At 35.3% G+C, this 22,718-nt stretch overlaps 1 protein-coding gene across 10 annotated transcripts in view; it reads right to left on the bottom strand.

The window, feature by feature from the left end:
• The window catches only part of TCF12 (transcription factor 12), a 380,845-nt gene that overhangs the window by 68,092 nt on the left and 290,035 nt on the right, over nucleotides 1–22,718 (bottom strand). For all 10 annotated transcript variants that reach the window (XM_067747931.1, XM_067747970.1, XM_067747922.1 and 7 more), the window contains 2 exons: nucleotides 15,033–15,168; nucleotides 11,215–11,267 (listed from right to left, as the gene is read on the bottom strand). In XM_067747931.1, coding sequence (XP_067604032.1) covers nucleotides 11,215–11,267; nucleotides 15,033–15,168 — 189 coding nt within the window. The remainder of the gene's footprint in view (nucleotides 1–11,214; nucleotides 11,268–15,032; nucleotides 15,169–22,718) is intronic.

Here is a 22,718-nt window from a genome sequence, read left to right as displayed (position 1 = left end):
TCTCTGAGTCAAATGAGTATGATCCAGGAAGAAAGAACAACTATGGCTGTATTGCCAATCATTTAAGTTTGTTCATTTATTCAACAACTATTCACTGAGCATCTATTATGCACCTAGGAGCTGCTGATAAAGCAATAAACAACATAAGTAAAATCCCTGTTTTATCAAAATTCTCCTGGGTAAGACAGATAAAGAATAAATTATAGTACATCAGATGGTAGTAAGTGTTTCAAAGAAAATTATAGCAGGAAAGGAGAGAGGGGAATATGGGGCATGTTGCCATTTTATATAGGATGGTCAGGAAAGATTCCCCAGTGATAAAGTGATATGTGATCAAAGAGAAAAGTATATAAGGAAACTAGCTATAGGGGTACTAAGGGAGGTGTGCTCTGGCAGAGAGAAGAGTAAATGCAAAGGCCCTGAGGCAGGACGGTGCTTGATATCTTTAAGGAGCAGTAAAGAGGGCAGAAGGCTAGAGGGATAAATTAGTGGAAGATGAACTCTGGGAGGTAGCAGAAAACAGGTAAGAAGGGTCTTGAAAGCCATTTTAAGGACTTTGGTTTTGCAGAGATAAGAGATGCTGTTGGAGGATTTTGAGCAGAAGAATATCATCTGACTTAAAATTTAAAGGGATTGTCCTGTATTAAAAAAAATGATTTAAGGAAAATTGGGAGGTCAGTTGGGAAGATGCTGCTTTAATTCAGGAAAGAGATAAAAGTGGCTTGGATAATGAAGACAGCAGCAGGTGGTAAGAAATGATCAAATTCTTGAAGACAATTTTAGTATGAGAAATTTAATATGGGAAGATAACCACTGTTTTACTTTTATGTCAATGAAACCATAATTTTTTTTCCTTTAGAAAAAGGTTTCCTGTATTATGGTTTTCCATCCTCATCTGTCACATGAGGATCATGACACTACATTGTTAACTACGTCAATCCCAGCACACTGTAGAGTTATGGCTGAATTACTGGTAATTTACCGCTTGGGGGGCAAATTTATTCCTATTATTGTGTATAATTAGGAGTTAACTGCACAATTGAGGAAAAAAATAGGACAAATAGTTCAGTGTCTTATACAAAAAAAGCAAGTTAACATATTTTTGATCATTTGGAACAGCCAGAGTAGGAGAAAGTTGAAAAGTACAGCTTGGAGCAGGAAGTCATTAAAAGATGATGTTCCCCATCACAGATAACATAAAATAATAGCTTCACAGTATTTATTTTTATCCTCTTAATTTAATTCAAAAAACATTTCCTGGATACTCCACTATGTGCCCAGGGGGCGATAATCACTCAAATGAAAAAAAATTTAAAGTTAACTTATTTCCAAAGGTCAAAGTTACCTTTTGACCGTAAGCATCTTGAAGACAGGGTACAAGGTCCATGGTTTATTATTACTTAAATATCTAAAGCCTAGAAGAATTCTTAATTCACAATAAGCACTTTATATTCACTAACTTTATCAGAATGAATTCATATTTCTCTCAGTGGAAATTTACTAAATGGAGCCCACTCTAGTAGCAATAAATTTCTAATTCTCATTCAGATTACTGTTTTTTGAAATTTATAAGTATCTTTGGTAATGTTGAAAAACATATTGATAACTTAATTTCAATTATGTCAAGTTTTATGGTTTAAAAAATTATCAAGCTCAAGTTGGAAAACCTGAGAAGTTTTATTACTTATTTATGAAGTATTATTTATTAACACTAGCCATCATAAAACTAAAAAAAAAAAAACTAAATAAGAACCATAAATATTCACTTAAATTTATAGAGATTGTGAGTTTTCTAGTCATCTAAGTGAAGATTCTCTTAAGTTTTTTTTTTTTTTTTTTGCGGTACGCGGGCCTCTCACTGCTGTGGCCTCTCCCATTGCAGAGCACAGGCTCCGGACGCGCAGGCTCAGAGGCCATGGCTCACAGGCCCAGCCGCTCCGCAGCATGTGGGATCTTCCCGGACCGGGGCAGGAACCCGTGTCCCCTGCGCATTGGCAGGCGGACTCTCAACCACTGCGCCACCAGCGAAGCCCTCCTCTCTTAAGTTTTGAATGAAGCTTTTAGGTTTAGAGAGACATGTCACGTGTTTCAACAGAATCTGTCTCACAATCATACATGGGTTGGAACTGATTCTCAAGCTGCTAGGAACGACTTTTTTAGCTTTGGGTTCTATGAGGAAGTTGGACCAGGATAAAAGATGGTGATTAGGCACATGTATATATAAGTTCAAGGAAAAAATTATAATAGAATTGTTTATATCAAAGTCAAATTATTTAAATACTTTAAACCCAATTGTTTCAAATAAACATTTTCTAATATATCTCTATGTGGACTTATTTTTGATGTCATAAACTTCTGCATATTATTACCTAATGTGACATTTAAATCCTAGAAAAATTATGACTTCGTAGCATCCACTTTATATATTGAGGTTCTTCCACCATCCTAGTCAGGTACATTTTAAGGCAAATAACTGTCCTGGAAAGTTTCTATCAATGTGCCTAGGGCCTTAAGGAAATGATGAAGGGACTAATGAATATCATGTAATGGATCTAAAAAACAAACAAACAAAAAGCAGGGTTTTATTTTGTTTCTCTTTGGGTCTGTTTTTCACGGGAAGTATATTTATAAAGAAGGTAAGAATATATCTACTCTAGGCATACACTTATGGTCTTTAAGTCTAATGCAGAGGTTGGCAAATTATAGTTGTGGGCCAAATCAGGTTTACCAGCTGATTTTACAAATAAAGTTTTACTGGAACACAGTCATGCCCATTCATTTATGTATCATCTGTGGCTGCTTTCACATTCCAATAGCAGAGCTGAATAGTTGTGACAGAGACTGTCTGACTCACAAAGCTGAGCAGATTGACAACAGAACCCTTTACATAAAGTTTGCTGACTCCTGGTCTAGCACACTGAGGAAGAGTAGAAATATAGGCTATAAGAAAGAGATAGCAGATTCTAGCAAATTTTCCAGAAACAATTTCTAGAACCAAATTACTTTTGAAAATTAATAAAATGTTGTCATATTATAGATATACTGGGTTATGTCTTAAATTAAATGCAGATAATAAAAAAGACAAAAACTTTGAAGGGCTAACACTTTAAAATTTGTTTAAAATCGGACTTCCCTGGTAGTGCAGTGGTTAGGACTCTGCACTCCCAATGCAGGGGGCTGGGGTTCAATCCCTGGTCAGGGACCTAGATCCCACATGCATGCTGCAACTAAGAGTTTGTATGCCACACTAAGGAGCCTGCAAGCCACAGCTAAGGAGCCCGCCTGCCACAAATTAGACCTGGTACAATCAAAAAAAAAAAAAAAAAACTTGTTTAAAAATCTATTCAAAGAATACAAACACGGGAGAAATAAGGAACTATCTTGGAACTAGTAGTGTTTTTAAACTGCTTAGAAGTCTAAGTATGAACTTACCTATATAGCATAGATTACACTCATTGAAATTAGTTATCATACAAGTACACTAAATGACTTTTCAAACTAAAATCATCACTGGTTAAACAAAGGAAATATCGGCGATGGCAAATTTCACGTCAGCAAATTACTTAGGATATAAATGCCTTCCCTAACCTAGAATGAAATCCAGAGCCCCAAACTTGGGGCTTAAATTAAGAAACTTGGAGTTTCTTAATTTATTCCTTCTTTCCTATACTTGAAGAAATTGTATTAGATAAAAAACGAAACAAAAAAACTTCATGGTTCTACTGATGCTGAATGACAAAACAGTGGGCTTAACGTCTGAAAGCATTTATAGAATTCAACCACATATCCTTTAAAAACCATACAAATTACACACACACACACACACACACACACACACACACACACACACATTGGGGCTTATCCTACATCTGGTTTGTAAAGTCTCAAGGATCTAAAATATAACAGCTGAGGAGTTCAATAAATCGTAAAAGCTGGTTCTGAAATTCAGCCATGTTCTTCCTTCTTTAAAAAGAAATAGAAAGGTCAGAAAATAACAAATATCACTGTGGTTGTACCATCACATCAGTACAAACATACAGAAGACTTGCTCGCTGGTAACTTTTCCTTTTTTTTTTTTTTTTGACTTGAAATCAGATCAAAGATGGACTGGCTTGTTACAAAAAACCAACATCTTAGAACTATGGATTAAAAGCCCATTATCTACACTGATACAAGTCTGACACTGTTCTGAACAGTAGTTACTGTCAGCATAAACAGTGGCTATTTCTTCTTATTAATGTATGAAGAAAATCTTTCATTCAATGACCAAACTGAATATGAGTTTGGAATGGATTAGAGAACCATTCGCTTTAGGTACTAAGATTTTCCTGCTAGAATGACCTGTAAGGTCAGAGAAAGAATCAGTCTGTTTGGAAATTTTATATCAAGGTAGCCTTCAAACAGAGACAGCTTATCTAACAGTTCGAAATAAGAAACTCTTAAGTACCTAGTTGTTGTGCACCCTATGGGCTTGTCTGCTAAAGGAGTTAAGCAGATATCTATTCCCACTCATGTTCAGGAACTGGAGTGTTCACTTTATGAAGTTTAGCTTAAGCTGGTGCTGCATGTAAATACTGTTTATTCTAGAATCAACTAGGATTCTTGCTAGTTAAGGGTCTCGGATAATTGTCTACAAATACACTGCTACCCTAGCTTCCCAATAACTTCCACAGAACACTCCCACAGATACATTTGTAGCTTATCTCACTATTTTTGTGGATAAACTGGAGGTAACAATATCTCTACAGTTCTACCCTTGACCTTTTTCTTACTGGTTCAGATAACCACTAATCTTTCAAGTGGTACTTTTCCAAGTTATTCATTTATATCAGCCCCAGAAAGTTGTATCTGTCCTCCCTTTCCTATTTTAAAAAAAATCCTCACTTTAGCCACCCTCAAAATTTAATATTCTGACTTTTCTATTTAATATTCTTACTAATTATATTTAGTATGTACATGAAAATGCTAGATCACGGTACATGTTTAGTGGTCTTTGTGATTTAGAAAAACCTCAGAATATCTCCAATTATCTCAAGGGGTGTCCCTAAAATAGAAAATTTAATACTAAAAATGACAAAAAATCCACATTAATTAAAAAAAGCCATTCCCAACAAAATAAAATCCTACAAACATTTGGCAGAAAGGAAGGTCATTTCCTAAACTATAGTCAATGACCAATTCAAAGGCTACAGAGCTCTGTACCTGTCTGCAGCAAAGCAAGAAAAGGTGGTGTCTAAGCTGCTTTGATTTATCTCAGAAACAATAAAGTTCCTTGTGAGGGAAGAATCATAAAAAAATTTTTTCATGATGGGTAGGGAGGTAAAATATACTTTGAGAGTTTAACTCTCAAACTCTCAAAAAAATTAAAGCAATTATCTGACAAACTGTTACAGCTTTTGTGGGATAATATATACACACTTAAAGACAGAGGACAAAGACTAGCACGATATTTGACTAAGAAACAAACAGACTGTGTCATCAGCCTATGTGTGGGACTATAAACCAGTTATGTTCAAAATGAAGAAGACATGCCGGACTTCCCTGGTGGCGCAGTGGTTAAGAATCCGCCTGCCAATGCAGGGGACACAGGTTTGAGCCCTGGTCCAGGAAGATCTCACATGCCGCGGAGCAACTAAACCCGTGCACCACAACTACTGAGCCTGCGCTCTAGAGCCCACGAGCCACAACTTCTGAGTTCGTGTGCCACAACTACTGAAGCCTGCGTGCCTAGAGCCCGTGCTCTGTAACAAGAGAAGCCACCACAATGAGAAGCCTGGGCACCGCAACAAAGAGTAGCCCCCGCTGGCCGCAACTAGAGAAAGCCTATGTGCAGCAACAAAAGACCCAACGTAGCCAAAAATAAATAAATAAATTAAAAAAAAAATGAATAAGACATGCCATTTTGATGCAGAGCATGATGATGTTCAAAAGATGTTTTCAAATGCTACTGAACAAGATCACAACTTGGATATAAAGGTATTCTGAAATCTGTATAGATATTTACTTTGCTGGTGATAAAAATCTTGGAAGTGTCTTGCTTCTTTCTTCAGGATTCTGCATTTTCTGCAGGCATTTTTTAAAAAAGATCTATGTTTGGAAATACTATATAACATCAAGTTAAGAAATGAAGAACAAAGAAACTTCCCTCCATCTGAGAAATGCTTTAGAGGACCATAAAGATGTTCAACCAATGATAAAATAAAGGAAAAAAAAAGCATAGACTCTTGATAGTTCAGAAGACAAAACTAATTAGTATGAATTCTAGGCAGGAATTAATTCAATCAATTTTTCCTCCTTCTATAAGTTCCTTTTCTGAAAATGAATGCTTTCTTAACAACAATAGCAGCTACAATTTACTACTCACTATGTGCCAGGCACATACATTACATGTGCAAGTAAATACTTTTTTTTACCATAATATTTATCTTTCCTTATGTATTCAAACTTTTCCTTGCTTTTCAACAAAATATGGTATGGGAATTCCCTGGTGGTCCAGTGGTTAGGACTCACACGCTCTCACTGCCAAGGGCCCAGGTTTGATCCCTGGTCGGGGAACTAAAATCCCATAAGCCATGAGGCACAGCCAAGAAAAAAAAAAAACGGTAAACATGAAATGCTAAAATTCCTTTAAATTGCAGGCTATAGTGGTAGGAACTAGAAAAAAATAAAGAAAGAACATTTACTGAGTGTCCATTATATACTAGGCACATGTAAGGCACATAATACCCTCATACTAACACTTGAGATAAACATTACTATCTCCTTTTACAAACAGATATTTCGTGTTCAGAGAACTTAAAAGCAATTTCTCTAAGGTTACGAAACAAAAAGCAGCTGAGGCCAGATAAAAACCCATCTGCCTGACTAGGAAGTCTGTGCTTTTCTACGTCATCCTTTCAAGATGGTGGTAGGTCTTTAAACAACAAAGCAATTAATAAATTTGATCAAGAAAAACATAACTGACAGAATAAACTGTTTTAAATTTAATATACTAACCAAAATACCTTATGAGTACACCAAGATACACAACATGTTTTAACATTCAAAAGAAAAAGAAAATGGTCTTCTATATTAAATTAGGTTGTAATCTTTGGCTGTATGTGTAATCTTGGGCAAGTTACTTAATATTTCTGAGTCTCAATTTCCTCATCTGTAAGAAGAGGATATAGTTATCTTACAGATTGGTGTGGTGAAGATTAAAGATTAAGATGATACAGATAATGGTTAGCACAGATGCTCACACATGTAAGATATGTGTTACTCTAACACAGTGAAATTGAGGCTGTAAAGGATGCTAACAAATATAATGCAAATGTTTCACTTTTTCCCACAAATTACTAGGAAAAAAATCACAGTTGCTCGCAATCCCTACCCAGTGTTTCAAAATTTCCTTAAATGTTTTATCTCAGTAAAAATTTGATAGAGATGAAAAACAGCTTGTGTATATACGAAGAACAAAGACTAGAGTTGGTGGTTAGAGAAGGAGAGGGGAGGTTCAGGAGCCCTAAAAAGGAAAGAAAACATCCTGCAAAGTCAAAGCACACCCATACCTTCAGAAAGACTCCCAGATAATCTTAACAACTACAAATGCCTCCTATTATCTACAGGCCAGGAGACTTTAGGCTTTTATCCAGGGTAGACTGCTATGACAATTTATCTCTTTTCATATCTGAGCTGGTCTTATGTGTTCCTCAATCTTCCTCTGGAGTGGGAGAGCGGGTCTGCTATAGGAAAAGCATAAAGGTTATATTTGGTACAGAACTCAATAATGCTGTACTTCTAGATGTGGCCTGAGAGTGTGTTTATTTTTTTACATGTCTATGCCTTTTACCTGTATCGACTGCTACTGATCTTCCCAGAGTTCAAATGTCAACTCCTGAGGCCATTAGTACTTCCCAAGGCAGAGTTAGTTCTACCTACTCTATGTTTCCAGAGTACTTGGTGCACACCTTTACTTGCCTCACTGAAATACACGTAATTAATTCACTAAATGCTTGTTTCTCACACTAGTTCCCTGCAGGCAATGATGGTGTGCTTGTATGTTCGAATTCAATGTCCAGGCATCGCTCTACTGTTGCTGCTACAGAAGTTCACTTTGTTCAATATTTCAACCTGTCTAGAGAAACAAGTGGAAAATGTAATGTGCTTAAAGAACACCATTTTTTCATCGGTAGGAAGAAAACTATGCCCATTACACCTTTTGGTTATGTATAGAGCATATTAATTTTAAAACCCTAAGAATGTAACATTTTAGACCTGAAAGGAACTTTAGATTTCCCAGTTCAAACTTCCTAAGGCTAACTGACAAGTCCAGGGTCATACAATCAATCAATAACTAAGCCAGCAGATTTGAACAGACCATTTTCTTAACCTTAGTGACCATACTGCTTTAAGAATGTCAATACACCGTTATCGGACCTTCATCCAGACAGAAGTTACCATTCAGTTGTTCTGCAGTGAGGAATAGGGGAGCTGAGGTTTGTAATTATGATACCTAAATACATATCATGGATTAGAAAAAGAAAGGGCCTCTAACCAATGGTCTATGGTCAAATTATGTAGATTATCATGGCTTTGCATGTTAAGTAACACTGCCTGTTGTTCTCTGTAGTGGTGTGAGCAGTATGATACCAACCTAGCTCTTTCACTCTTTTTTTAGTAAAGGTAACATGTATTTTACAGATGACTAAAGGTTGACTGCACAAGCAGAAAACTGTGAAATCTGAGATGTTACGGTCAAGTTTCTAGTTTGGGAAGTATATTCAAATGATCATGAAATAAAATATACATAGTCCATTTTCATTTTTATACCCATTTTTAAAAAATAATTCACATTGATAAAGCCCTATGAATTACATATATTTCAGTAAAAGCATCCAAATAGAAAACCTTTACTTTAAATTCCATTTGTTTTAGACACTGAAAAGGTAAGTAGTGTAACGATAAGTGTTCTCAGTTTATTATTTTGGTATCATTTATCAAAGTACCAGTTTTTAAAGTTTAAAAAAACTCTCTTTTAAAAACCTGAGATTTCAACATAGCATTTAATCTAAAATATGCTTCTAATTAAAATGCATTTATCATTTATATATCCTTAATAACATTCAATACATTTAAATACTATTTTCAGCATGGTTTCAAAGCAGTATGATCATGTTTGCTGCTGATGTTAAGTACAGAATTGAAAATAATAATTTCTAATATTTTCTATACAAATATCTAATAAATCCCAAGTAAAGAAGCTAGTAATACAATATATAAGTAGGCTTAACTTGTGAAATTTTCTAATGGTTCTCAAAGAAATCAGTTTCATGAGAATTCACTGGCTTTCCCCCTCTCCTTGGCTCATCCTTAACACCTGAGACAATACAGAGAATTACCTCCAGGTAGAGAATGCTGTTTTGATTAGGATTGCAAGGAACACTGGTGACCTCCAGTGTTTATTCTTTTTCCAGGTTGTTCTGTCCATTTTGCCCTTTTGTTTTAAAAATGAAAGAACTATGAAACAACAAAAATATACTGTTTCTTAAAATTAATGTCAGGCAAAGAAATGAGATGAATTTTTCATTTACTAATCTGGTATTTTTTAAAACCTGTGCAGTTATACTAAATATTAATATGTAATTTAACTTCTATTACTCTCATAGAATTATAGTAACAAATTACCAAAAAAATCGCAGTTACATGTTTTAGCTGTTCTGTCAGTTTTAAATATGACTTCCGTTAATCTAGCAGAAATCATGTTATGCTGTTGAACCACCTACCCCTGCACAGCACACAACTGTTAAAATGTAAATTGCCCAACTATTTTTAGCTGTCGCTGAAAAAAAAATCCTGTCTTTGGGAATAATGATTTGAGGCATTGTGTTCATTTTGTTTATCAAGCAGCTATTCAGCCTCTAGTGGGTCCAAGTGCTTATGCAAGCAAAAGCTTTTAAGAATGCCTGCAGCTGCAATCCAACCTTCCAGGTAAGCTGCAGGTTCAGAGCACAGCTGCCCTAGGCTGCATAAAACTCAGATCCATCTGGAAGTGAGTTTCAAAGAGGATTTCAAATTTGAGTTTTCATGTATCACATGGAAGAGAAGGAGGGGGAAGAACATAGGAAAGAAGGAAGGCAAACAACCAAAAAGATGGTATCTCTACTTCAGCCTTAATAAAAAATAAAAAGCTCAAGACCCATGCTGCTCCTTCTAGATTACTACTTGCCAAGCCAGATATTCCATTCAGTGTATACTTCGATGAGCTGTGACTCATCCAGCAGCACCTGCGCCCATGTGTTAAGTACTGCCAAATAAAAGGCCAACATCCATTTACACAACAAAGAGATGTACCCTACAAGGCATGGGGCCTCAATCCAAAAGCCCCACTCCCCATTTGTTCTAAGAAAAGGGAGAGGAAAAAAAATCTTCCCTCCTCACACCAGGGATTTTTAAATTGTAGGTGGATTTATGATATAGGTTCATTTACAAATACTTTACTCTTTAACAGAATAAAGTATACTTAATAGCACAAACACCCCTACAGCATTTGATTATCATGGCCATTAACGGTTGTTCACCAAACCTTTCCAACCTCCTTCATGAAAGCTCTTTATTCTCAAAGGATACATTTTTGAGCAAAGAGGGATCAACAAACTAGCTGCTTGAAAGCTTTCCTGATGCTAGGCTGAAGTTAGGAAAGGCTTAATGAAGGCTTTAAAATCCACAAGGGCTTCACAATGAACATCTGACTTGGTGATTTATGCATATTAATAACCTCAGTCCTACTGAGGCAAGCTGAGCCGAACATGTCCTCCGAATCTTAATGTCTTTAGCTCCATTGGGATTATTACAAATGTAAATTTCTAAGATTCTCAGCTATTAATCTCTGTCTGTCCTCCTGTTCAGCAACATAATGACTAATTAAACATCAAAAGACCTGTACAGGAGATCTTCTTTGACAGCTACCAGCCTAGTCCTCTTCCCAAGAGGGGAATTCAAATGACAGGGCCATGGAGTAAAAGCGTATGAGTAAGCTACAAATCACTGAAGAGAAATCTTAAAAACTTAACACTGAATTTGGATTTAACTCAATCAGTGATTCCGTTAAGGAGAGAACAGTTACTATGTGAAGTGTGCCTACTGATACCAACCAAATGTATCCTTACAGCCAGCAGATACTGAATACGTGATATCAGTTTGTTTACCACAAAGTCAAAAAAAATGGGTACTTACAGAAGAAGGCAAGCCAGGAGGCACCTTTCTGACTTTCTTTGCTTGCAAAGGATCTGCACGTGGGAAACAGTATATTTCATCAGCATTTATATTAGAAAAGTTTCAGACTTCAAATGAGCAGGAAAGAATTTTTCCTCCTAGTACCTGTCTTGTCTTCCAGCATTTAGAAGTAAGTAAGGGAATACAGGGATAGGGGGTCTCATTCTTTCTAACTGGTTCCAGTGCAAAACAGGTACGCCTAATGAAGTGATATATTCTGAAATACATATCCCATAAGTTTGGGAAGATGACAGCAAAGTAAAACAAGAAAGAAAATAACAAACCAATAAGCATGTGTGAGAAAAGGGAATAATATTTCTTAAGCACCTATTATGTGCAAGGTTCCATATTAGGCACTTTACATCATTTATCTCAGCTCATTTGCAGAGGGGCATTTGGTACAACAGGTCAGTTTAATAATATGACTCCTTAAGAGAGACACAAATTTAGTGTTCATATCACATTGAGAATTAGGTTTAAAAGCATATTAAATAGACTAAAAGCTAATGCTACAAGGTATTATGTTAAAAATTTGAAATAAAATTTAATAACTGAAAAATTAAGGTTATAATAATATCTGAGATATGCTACATAAACTATTAGATACAGGCATTGTCATGTATGATATCATCCTGTAAGTATTCTATAAGAACATTTACTTTAACAATGTGTGGTTAAAACTGCAACTTCAGCACTAATTATTATACAATTTTATCCTTGGATATTTATATTTATTTCCAAGAAATAACTAAAGTATATTTCTTTCTAAGACACAAATTATTTATTAATATAATGGAGAATATGAATATTTTCATATGCCTAACGACCTTACTTGGTATTTTACTTTTACTTATCTGTAAAATTTAATACTTGTTCATCTTATTTATTGTAAAAAATGGTGTTAATTGCACCTTTCCAATCGTACACAAATAATGGATCAAATTCAGGATTTTTCAGAGGGGTTCACTATTAAGAAGAGAGAATGCATAAGAAGGCTGATGTTAATTACAATGTTTTTGAAAACTGTAAAAATTAGAACTGTAAAAATGGTATTTTCCTGGGTCATAAATGATATGACAATAAAACATGCAGTTGTTTAAGAAAGAATGAAACCCATTTAAATTGGGGCTGGGAATCTTTATAGTGAATATCCCAGGAGGCTGCAAAGCTAAAAAAGCAACTTTGTAAGTAGCACATGGAAAATTTTATACAATAAAAAGAGGAAAAAAACACTCATTAGCATCTATTCCCTACCCCAAGAGGCAGCCTATATTTCCTTAAAACAAAAGTGCCAAAGATAAACAACATCTGGCACACTCTATATTTATAAAACTTACAGGCAAAATTTTTGTTCTTTGTGAGGCTTTTCTAAAACCCAACTTTTCACAACTAGTACAGTATCCCTTGAGCAAAAGCCACACTCCATACATACCAAGAGAGTCAACTGAACTGTTCCTATCAGTCTGGAGCCCATCACTCTCTTTTGGGGTAGTTAGCAGTAGAATACATTGCTGTTTAGATAAGGACAGTTCTTCACTGCCATGGGAATGGAAATTTTTCTTTTATATTTTTAATCTCATCATTAGCTGCCACTCTACAATTATATAAATAATGTTGGATTCAAAATCATGAACTTAGGATACAGAGTTCACTTTTGGGAGGTTTCAAAGTGTAATAGTTAAGAGAGTAAGCTGATTGGATTCAAATTTCAGCTCCATCACACAGCAGCTGTGTGAGCCTGGGCAAGTTACTTAACCTCTTAGAACTTCAGTTACCTACAATAACCTCCTGGAGTTATTGCAATAAATATAATACAGAAAGATGCTCAGGGAAGTGCCTAACAGAAAATGACACAATAAATTTTAGCCATTATTACTAGGTTTATATTAAAAACTGTGGCAAGAGTATTATAAGTTAGATATTGTTTTGCAGAATGTTGATTTCCTAAAGCATCTAAATAGCTTGAGAAGATGCTAAGATTGGCGTAGATTATCTCTGAAGTCCTTTCAGAGATTTTATGGATAACTGCAATGCCGAGAAAGAGTGTCTAAGACTGAGAAATAACAATAAAGAATGGAATAATAATCCACTAAACGGTATTCACCCAGGAGATGAGTGCACCTCCCTGGATACCAAGGCTTGGCTAAGTTACTTAGCTTCCAGGGTCTTGGTTCCTTATTTGCAACATGACGTTAATATTATAACCTCATAGAGTTTTTGTAAAGATGCAGTATGTATACACAGTACCTGGCATAGAAGAAATAATCCATAGTACCTAGCATTATCATAATCAAAATGAAAATGAAGAATATATAAGCTTTAATTTCTGGAAAGCTTGAGTATTTATGAAATCCACTCCCCTTCCCTGCCCTCAATATTCCAATAGTTTATTTCCTCCTTGAACTCTTAGTAATAGTATACTGGTCTATATTAGTGCTTTTTATCACAGTGTGTGCTCACATAGCATACTAACAGATATTTTTCTAGAGTGACACCGCCACATCTAGACTCAAAAGAATGTTCTTACCCTGACTAACTAATTTGGTGGGAAACAAAAGTGGAGATGGAGAAAAGATACTTTAACTTACCATTTCCTTAATGAGTGCAGTGGTCTAAATCATCGGAGCTAACAGTACATATACTCAACCACCCATAACACTGAGAGGTGGGCATATCTAACCAGAGCTTTCTATGCCTAGTATGACAATCCATCACTGTGCCCTTTTACACCCTCAAGCATATTCTAGACCCAAAGGCTAGGGATATTTTACCAAAATTTAGGTTTGACAGAGGTAGACATACAAATTAGGGGTGTCAACAAGTATTTGTGGAACAAATAACTGGGACATACTTTCTTTTGGTGGACTATGTTTATTTCAGAAGCTGGTCTATCCTTAATATAAACATGCTTTATAACTTCAATTTTCTTATATAAAGGATTCTTTGGTAAGAATAACCAAAAATTCCCACATTTAAACACTGACTGGATAGGGTGTCAGAGTATACCTGAGGCTTGCTGTAAGCAGCAACACAAAACAGATTGGCCTGGTTAGGCTATGTATAAGACATAAAAGAAGGAAGCTAAAGAAAATGAGATTTGCATGCTTGATAGTTACTGAGTTTCCTTTTGAGGTGATGTTTTGGAGCTAGAGATGATGGCTGTACAGTTTTGTAAATATACTAAATGTCCCTGGATTGTACACTTTAATATGGATAATTGTTATGCTAATTTTACCTCAATTTTTTAAAAAGTGGGGAGTGGAAGCAATTAATATGCAAAGAACATTGGACTTGGAGTCAGAAAATCTTAAATTGTATCCTGCATAAATCACCTCTAGTTATATGAATGTGTCCTCTTTTGAGCCTCAATTTTATGTTAAAGCTAGTATTACATCCACTGACTACTAGGACTGCTGTATGGATGAAATGAGAATGTATACTATAAAACCACTTTGTAAACTGTTGAGCATTATATCAATTTTAGTCAAGAATAAGGTGTTAATATTAGTACATGACATTTTTATTACAACAGGAAAAACTAATCCCATTTTTAAAGTTCCATTTTTCACTATTCAGTTCCTCTTATACTGATGACCAAATAAAAATATTTTTATTAAATATATGATATATTATTTTATGTAAATAAGCCCCAATATCATCGTGATACCCAAGAAACCAAATTTCTTCTAATTAAAAGTACAGCCAGAAGCATAGACTAAGGGGGAGTGGGGCAGGGAAGAAACATTTGTAAAATGGGGTTTGTTGTGTGATACACTTACCAAGTGCTGCAGAGTCATGGAGTGGTCTTCTCCTGGAACTTGTGGCAGAGAATGAGTAGTACGGTGTCCCAGGTTTTCCTGAAGAAGAGATTTGTGCTGGGCTTCCAAGCCCTAGATCTTGTCTCAGGAGACTAGACTATAAAACAAGGCCAAAAAAACAAGTTATCTTCTCACTGATTATGAACCCAGATCTGAAAATGACATCACTCCTGAACTATCTATAGTAACTTCAACAAACCCTTGAATTTAGGAAGTATCTAAGTACTTACTTGAATTTTATTAGACCATTAGTTTAAACCTGTATTTTCTCTTTTTCCCCATCCTCATGTTGCCTGCTTTCTAGTAATTATGTAGATCCACACACTCTGAGGGTTGAAAGATACTTTAGTTACTATGTAGTTCCACTCTTTAATCATCAAGAACATTTTTGAAAAATGGCCACTCAGCCTTTGCTTGAATGCTTTCATGACCACAAAAGGTAGTCAATTCTGTTCTTTTTCCATTTTTTTTTTTCCTTTTTGGAAAGCTCTCATTGTTTGAAGAGTGCCAATATTTTCAAGACTAGCCATTCCTGTTTTCTTCAACTGTGTCTCATGACATGGTTTGAATGTCCTCCTCACCATCCCTGATACAGACCTCTAGATTTTCCATTTGTCAAAGTCTCTTGCAAAGGAGAATGGAGAATAATGCCCCAGATGTGGCCTTATTAATGCAGAGTAGTTTTCAACACTACATTTAAACAACCCATTTGTGCTAGCTAGCTCATACTGAGAGGTTAAGAGTAATCACACCCTGTTACTCTTTACTGTATAAGTTGCTCTTAAGTCATGTCCCTCCAATGGTTTCTTTGTTCAGTTTGTGTTCTTTGGTTCCAAGTACAAGACTTAACATTTATCTCTGATAAAATTCATCTTGTTATATTTGATCCATAATAATCATCCATTTTTATCCTTGTCCAGGATGACAAGCCTGAGGAGAGAGCCCTAATGTATGTCACAGTGATGTCATGAAACTGTGTCAAGCACTTCACTGAAATCCAGAGATTCAGCAGCCCTGACCTACTAACGAATTGACCGTGTCATAAAGCAAATGAAGTTAATTTGGCAGAATTTGTTTTCAAGCTTTCTGGTAGCTGAGGGAAAAGGAAGACCTCAATTGGAAAGGGTGTTAGATATACTTGAGAAGATGCTCTCAAATGAAAAGAGCTGTGATTTCTCTCATATATTCACTATTCTCCCAGTCAATAATACCCCTTACTGTTATCACCATACTGTTGGTAGTTGTCATTCCAGCTACTGAGCATCATAAAGGTATTGAGAAATAAACCTCAGCTCTGGTTAGAAAGAATCAGTAGAACTTTATACTGCTAGTCATAATAGTCCAGTCCCTGCCTCCAGAAAGACTTTCATTTCAGTTTGTCACACTATTTAATAATTTTAAGTAATATTTGTGTTTCAGCTTAAAAATCTAAGGTGGAATTAACATAAAATTAACCATTTTAACATTTCCAATCAGTGACATTTAGTACATTCATAATGTTGTACAACCATCAACAGCTAGTTCCAGAACATTTCGTCACCCCAAAAGGCAACTCCATACCCATTCAAACAGTCACTTTCATTCCTCCCCTCCTCCAGCCCCTGACAACCACTAATCTGCTTCTGTCTCTGTGGATTTAACTTATTTTGAATATTTCATATAAATGGAATAACTAATATGTGATCTTTTGCATCCAGCTTCTTTCACTTAGCATAATGTTTTTGAAGTTCATCATGTTGCAGCATGTATCAGTACTTCGTTTCTTTTTAGGAATGAATTATATTCCATTGGACAGGTATACTACAATTTGTTCATGCATTTATCCACTGATGTAACATTTTGGTTTTCTCCAGCTTTGGACTATTGTGAATAGTGTTGCTATGAACATTGGTGTGCAAGTATTTGTTGAGTATCTCTTTTCAATTCTTTTGGTTATACACTTAAGAATGGAGTTGCTGGGTCACGTGGCAAAATCTGTCTAACTTTTGGAGAAACTGCCAAACTGTTTTCCATGGTGACTGCACAATTTTACACTTCATTGTATGACGGTTCTAAGTTCTCTACATCCTTACCAATACTTGTTACTTTCTGTTTTTTAAATTATAGCCATCTTCATGGTGTGAAGTGGTTTTGATTTGCAGTTCCCTCGTGACTAATGATGCTGAACAACTCTTCTTGGGCTTGATGGTCCTTTGTATATCTTCTTTGGAAAAATGTTTATTCAAGTCCTTTGCCCATTTTTGAATTGAGTTGCCTTTCTGCTGTGGTATTCTAAGAGTTCTTATATGTTCTGTTCTGTATATTAGACCCTTATCAGACATCTGATTTGCAAATATTTTCTCCCATTTTGTAGGTTGTCTTTTCATTTCTTGATAATGTCCTTTGATTCACAAGTTTTTAATATTGATGAAGTCTAACTTATTTTTCCCTTTGTTTCTTGTGCCTTTAATGCCATATCTAAGAATCCACTGTCAAATCCAAGGTAATGAAGATTTATCCCTACATTTGCCTCTAAGAGTTTATAGTTTTAGCTCTTATACTTAGATCACTGATGCACTTTGAATTAACTTTTGTATATAGTGTAAGGTAGGGGGTCCAACTTCATTCTTTTGTATGTGGATATCCAGTTGCTCTAGCACTACCTGTTGAGGAAAACAGTATTACCTAACTCAGTGGTCTTGGCACCCTTGTTAAAAATGAATTGGTCATACATGTTCGGGTTTCTATCTGGACTTTCATTTCTATCACATGGGTCTATAGGTCTACCTTATACCAGTTCCACAGTGTTTTGGTTACTGTAGCTTTGTATTAAGTTTTGAAATTGGAAAGTATGCGTACTCCAATTTTACATTTCTTTTTCAATGCTGTTTTCGCTATTCGGGATTTCTTGAAGTTACATATAAATTTGAGGACCAGCTTTTCCATTTCTGCAAAAAGATGCCATTGGAATTTTGATAGGGGTTGCATCGAATCTGTAGATTGCTTTGGGGAGTATTGCCATCCTAACAACAATAAGTCTTCCAATTGATGAACACTGAATATTTTTCCTTTTACTTAGGTCTTCTTTAATTTCTTTCAGCAGTGCTTTGTAGTTTCCAGTGTACAAGTCTTACACCTTGTAGTTAAATTTATTCCTAGGTATTTTATTCTTTTGGATGATACTGTAAGTTGAGTTGTTGCTTAATTTTATTTTTGGTTTGTTCATCAGCGTAAAGAAATAAAACTAAATTTTGTGTGTTGATCTTGAAACTTCGCTAAATTCATTTATTAGCTCTAATAATTTTATTATAGATTCCCTATGTATAAAGATCATATCATCTACAAACAGAGATACTTTTACTTATTCCTTTCCAATTTGGATGTCTTTTATTTCTTTTTCTTGCCTAAATGCTCTGGTTAGAATGTACAGTAAAATGTTGAATGAAAGTGGTGAAAGTAGACATTTTTGTCCTGTTCTTGATCATAGGAGGAAAGGCTTTCATGTTTTACCACTGGGCATGGTATTAGGTGTGGGTTTTTTACAAATGACCTTTATCAAATTGAGGAAGTTCCTGCCTATTCCTAGTATTGTGAAGTGTTTTATCATAAAAGGGTGTTGAATTTTGTCAGATGCTTCTTCTGCATCAAATGTGATGATGACTGAGTGACTTTTCCCCCTTCATTCTAATTAATGAATGATCAATTCTCATATGTCTAATACACATGCATTCTTAAAATAAAACCCAGTTAGTCGTGGTGTGCAATCCTTTTAACACGGTGGTGGATTTGTAGCTTGCTAGTATTTTGTAGAAAAATTTTCATTAATATACAAAAAGGATATTGGTCTGTAGTTTCCTTTTTCCTGTGATATCTCTAGTTTTGTATCAGGGTAATTCTTGCCTCGTTGAATGAGTTAAGAAGTGTTTGAGAAGGGCTGGTGTTAATTCTCCTTTAAATGATCGGTAAAATTCATTAGTGAAACCATTTGGTCCTGTGCTTTTCTTTTTTGGGAGGATTTTTTCTTTTTTTCCAGTACCCGGGCCTCTCACTGTTGCAGCCTCTTCTGTTCCGGAGCACAGGCTCCGGATGCGCAGGCCCAGCAGCCATGGCTCACGGGCCCAGCCACTCCGCAGCATGTGGGATCTTCCTGGACCGGGACACGAACCCATGTCCCCTGCATTGGCAGGCGGACTCTCAACCACTGCGCCACCAGGGAAGCCCTGGGAGGATTTTTATTACCGATTCAATCTACTTGTTTTAGTTCTGTTCAGATTTTCTATTTCTTCAGTTTTCGTGGTGTGTATGTTTCTAGGAATTTGTCCATTTCTTCTACAGTGTCTGATTTTTTAGCATACAACTGTTCACAGTATTCTTTTGTAATCCCTTTTATTTTTGTAAGGTTGGTAGTAATGCTCCCTATTTTCATTTCTGATTTTAGTAATTAGACTTTTTTTCTTAGTCAATATAACTAAAGGTTTGCCAATTTTGTTTATCTTTTCAGAGAAGCAACTTTTGATTTTGTTGGTTCTATTGTTTTCCTTTTCTCTATTTTAAAAAATTCCTGCTGTAATCTTTATTATTTCCTTCCTTCTGCTAGCATTGGGTTTGGTTTTCTTTTCTTTTTCTAGGTTCTTATGGTATAAAGTTAGGTTACTGATCTTTCTTCTTTTTCAATGTAGACATTTACAACTATAAATTTCCTTCTGATCACTGCTTTCACTGCACTTCATACGTTTTGCTATACTGTCTCTTCATGTGATATTTGATATTTTCAAAAAAAGCCTATTCAACAATGCTGGAGCACACATGAAGTAATCAGTATATTAAATCACCCAAAGATCATTGCATCTTTCAGAAATGTTTATAATTAAGAAGACAAATTTTTCAGACTTCTCAAAAGGTAAGTGATTCTTTGACTAGAGTTGATATCTTCTTTTACAAAAGAGGAAAGTGAGAAGAGGATTTCAATCACTAGACAATATGATGTGTATATGAAAAGACTGCATAATATCAATGTAATTACTTAGCATTAATCACACAAATTCCAACAGATACAAGGTTCAACAGATTAGGAAACAAAGGTGTTGACTAACAGACATGAAGGAGAAACAGCTCCCCTTAAGACAATAATCTCTAGGAGAAATGATAAAAATGAGAAAACAATTAATATAAATGTAAATGACACATGTATCCTTTCTATTTCTATAACAAACCATTAGAAGTGGATCTCCTGATTATGTTATTTGTGTGAGAATAGTGTGACCCAGGAATCATCAAGTCTCCCACACATTATACTAAAATTTCCATTGTTACATCTGTTTTGTGTTTCTTTCTTTCTGTTTTTTTGCCTGTGCTAGGCACATTTGACATTCCTCAAATAGCAATTAGAATATGGCTAGAGTATGCTAGATGGAACATATTATTACCACATGTTTGAGGGCAGGAGTCATGTACCTTGAATTTTTCCTTAAAAACATCATTAATCTTTTAATAGGATGTTCCCTGCTCAGTGCAAACTGACTTTCATGATATCATGTTTTGAGGTGCCTGCTGTACTTATTACTTCATCTGTGTTTTCTCATGTAGAAGGTACATACAAAACTGGTCACTGTACCCACACAAACAAATATGTGAGAGGAGATGGGCATTCATGTATCTCTTAACAGTGTTCCTTTCAACATTTCCCTGGCATATAAATTCTAATGAGCATATAAGATGATGATTAATACTAGTGGTCAACAAACCATGGCCTACAGGTCAAATTGGGCTTGTTTGGAAAATACTTTTATTGGAACACAGTCTCAATTTACTTATATATTATTGGCTATGGCTGTTTTTGTGCTACAGTGGAAGAGTTGAGTAGTTGCAACAGACAATGTATGATCTGGAAAGCCTTAATTATTTACTATGTAGCCCTTTTTAGAAAATATTAATTGATCCCTTATGTAATGCTTTAATGGCAAAACAAAGGGCTGAGTTTGGAGGATGGTTAAGAAGTCTGTCTGCTTAAAGCTGTAAGATAGATAAACTTTCAGATGAATAAAATGTAGCCAGTAAGTTATTTCTTCAAAGAAGTCCAGTAATAGTCATAATAAAGACTAAAAGAAGCATAAAACAATCTAAAAGGTGAATAGGCAAATGTATTTCTTATATTCCTAAAAGTAAATAAAATGTGTACAAAAACTCTGATGTCCTGGAAACAGCATGGGCTTTGGAGTTAGCTACCCTGAGTTCAAAACCTGACTGTAAGATCCTGGGCAAATTATCTAACATTAATGCATCTGTTTTGTTTGGTTATATTAATATTTCACAGGATTACTGGGAGAAGTAAATGAAGCTTAAGTAAAAGTGAGTAGCATGGTGGTAGGCCCTAGAGAAAGTAAAAACTCCATTTCATTTTTTTTCCTCCATAGGTTACCATATTCTAAGTATCACAAAGAATGAAAATTGTTTCCTGGGCACAAACTCTTTCTCCTAAGTAAGCAGACCTCGTCTGCCCTGAATCCAAGACGGTTGAGTTGCAACTCCCAATGGCTAAAGTAAGATAGGATATTGGAAACAGAAAAGAGAATAGGCCCCCAGAGAAAGGATTGACAATTAGAGGCTAAATCCAAAGAGTGTGACAGATTTAAACTGTATCAACCTAGACCAAGAATAAACAGAAAAACGCCAACTTATTCTCAGAGTAATTCAGCAGAAGTGTGTGTATTTGTGTGCATAAACCCACATTTAGCATACAAACATCTACAGACACATATTGAGTGAAAGAATGCGTGTGTACCAATATGGTGAAATGTTAAATGATGAAACTCGATTAAGAGTACCTGGATGCTCACTGTACTATTCTGGTATATTTTCTGTGGGTTTGTAATTTTTCAAAATAAAAACTTGGAGAAAATCAGACTAAATATCAAGGATCCACTAGCACACCATCAAATGTACCATCTCAGTTAATATTTACTGCAACCTTACTAAGCATTACGTACAGAGATTTTATGTTATACAAATAGCAAACAGTGGAACCTAACTTGAATCTAGTTCTGTTGAAGAGGCTCTTTCCTCAATACAATAAAACTTCCACAATAGTCCAGGAACCCAATTACCATTTATAAGATTAACTTAAAAAAATATAAGTGAACTATAAATGAATTTGTGAACCATAATCCTAAAGCTGAGTTACCTATAGAATACATACTGGTAGGTTTTTCTACATATGCATGAAATAAAGGAAGAAAAAGAACAAATTTGTTTTAGGGAAAAAAGTTTCCTTGTTACCAATTTTACCGTTGATATACTTTTCTCCTTATTGTTGCCAAACCTGGAGATGTGGTTAGGAAATACCGTCTTCTTTTTCTCCAGTGAATATCAGTGCCAAAAAAGATATAGAAGTTGTTCTTTATTCAGCTGCCCTTCACTCAGCTGTCCTAATCATAGAAATAACCATTTCCCCATTTTACCTGTATCATGGTCAAAATGATTAGGCAAAGTAAATGTAGGAGAAATTGTTTCCTCCAAGAAGACAAGATGATATTTTATGCTGTTAACTAAAATGAAATGTTCAGTACTATAAGAAACACAGAAGAAGTTTAAGACAAGGTTTTCTCCACAAGGACTTGATAATCTAAGAAATAATACCCGTGGAACTAATGGTAAATATGACTTTAAAAA

Source organism: Pseudorca crassidens, chromosome 1 (assembly GCF_039906515.1).
Source record: "Pseudorca crassidens isolate mPseCra1 chromosome 1, mPseCra1.hap1, whole genome shotgun sequence".
Taxonomy (NCBI): Eukaryota; Metazoa; Chordata; class Mammalia; order Artiodactyla; family Delphinidae; genus Pseudorca; species Pseudorca crassidens.
This window is presented reverse-complemented; position numbering and strand designations above follow the sequence as displayed.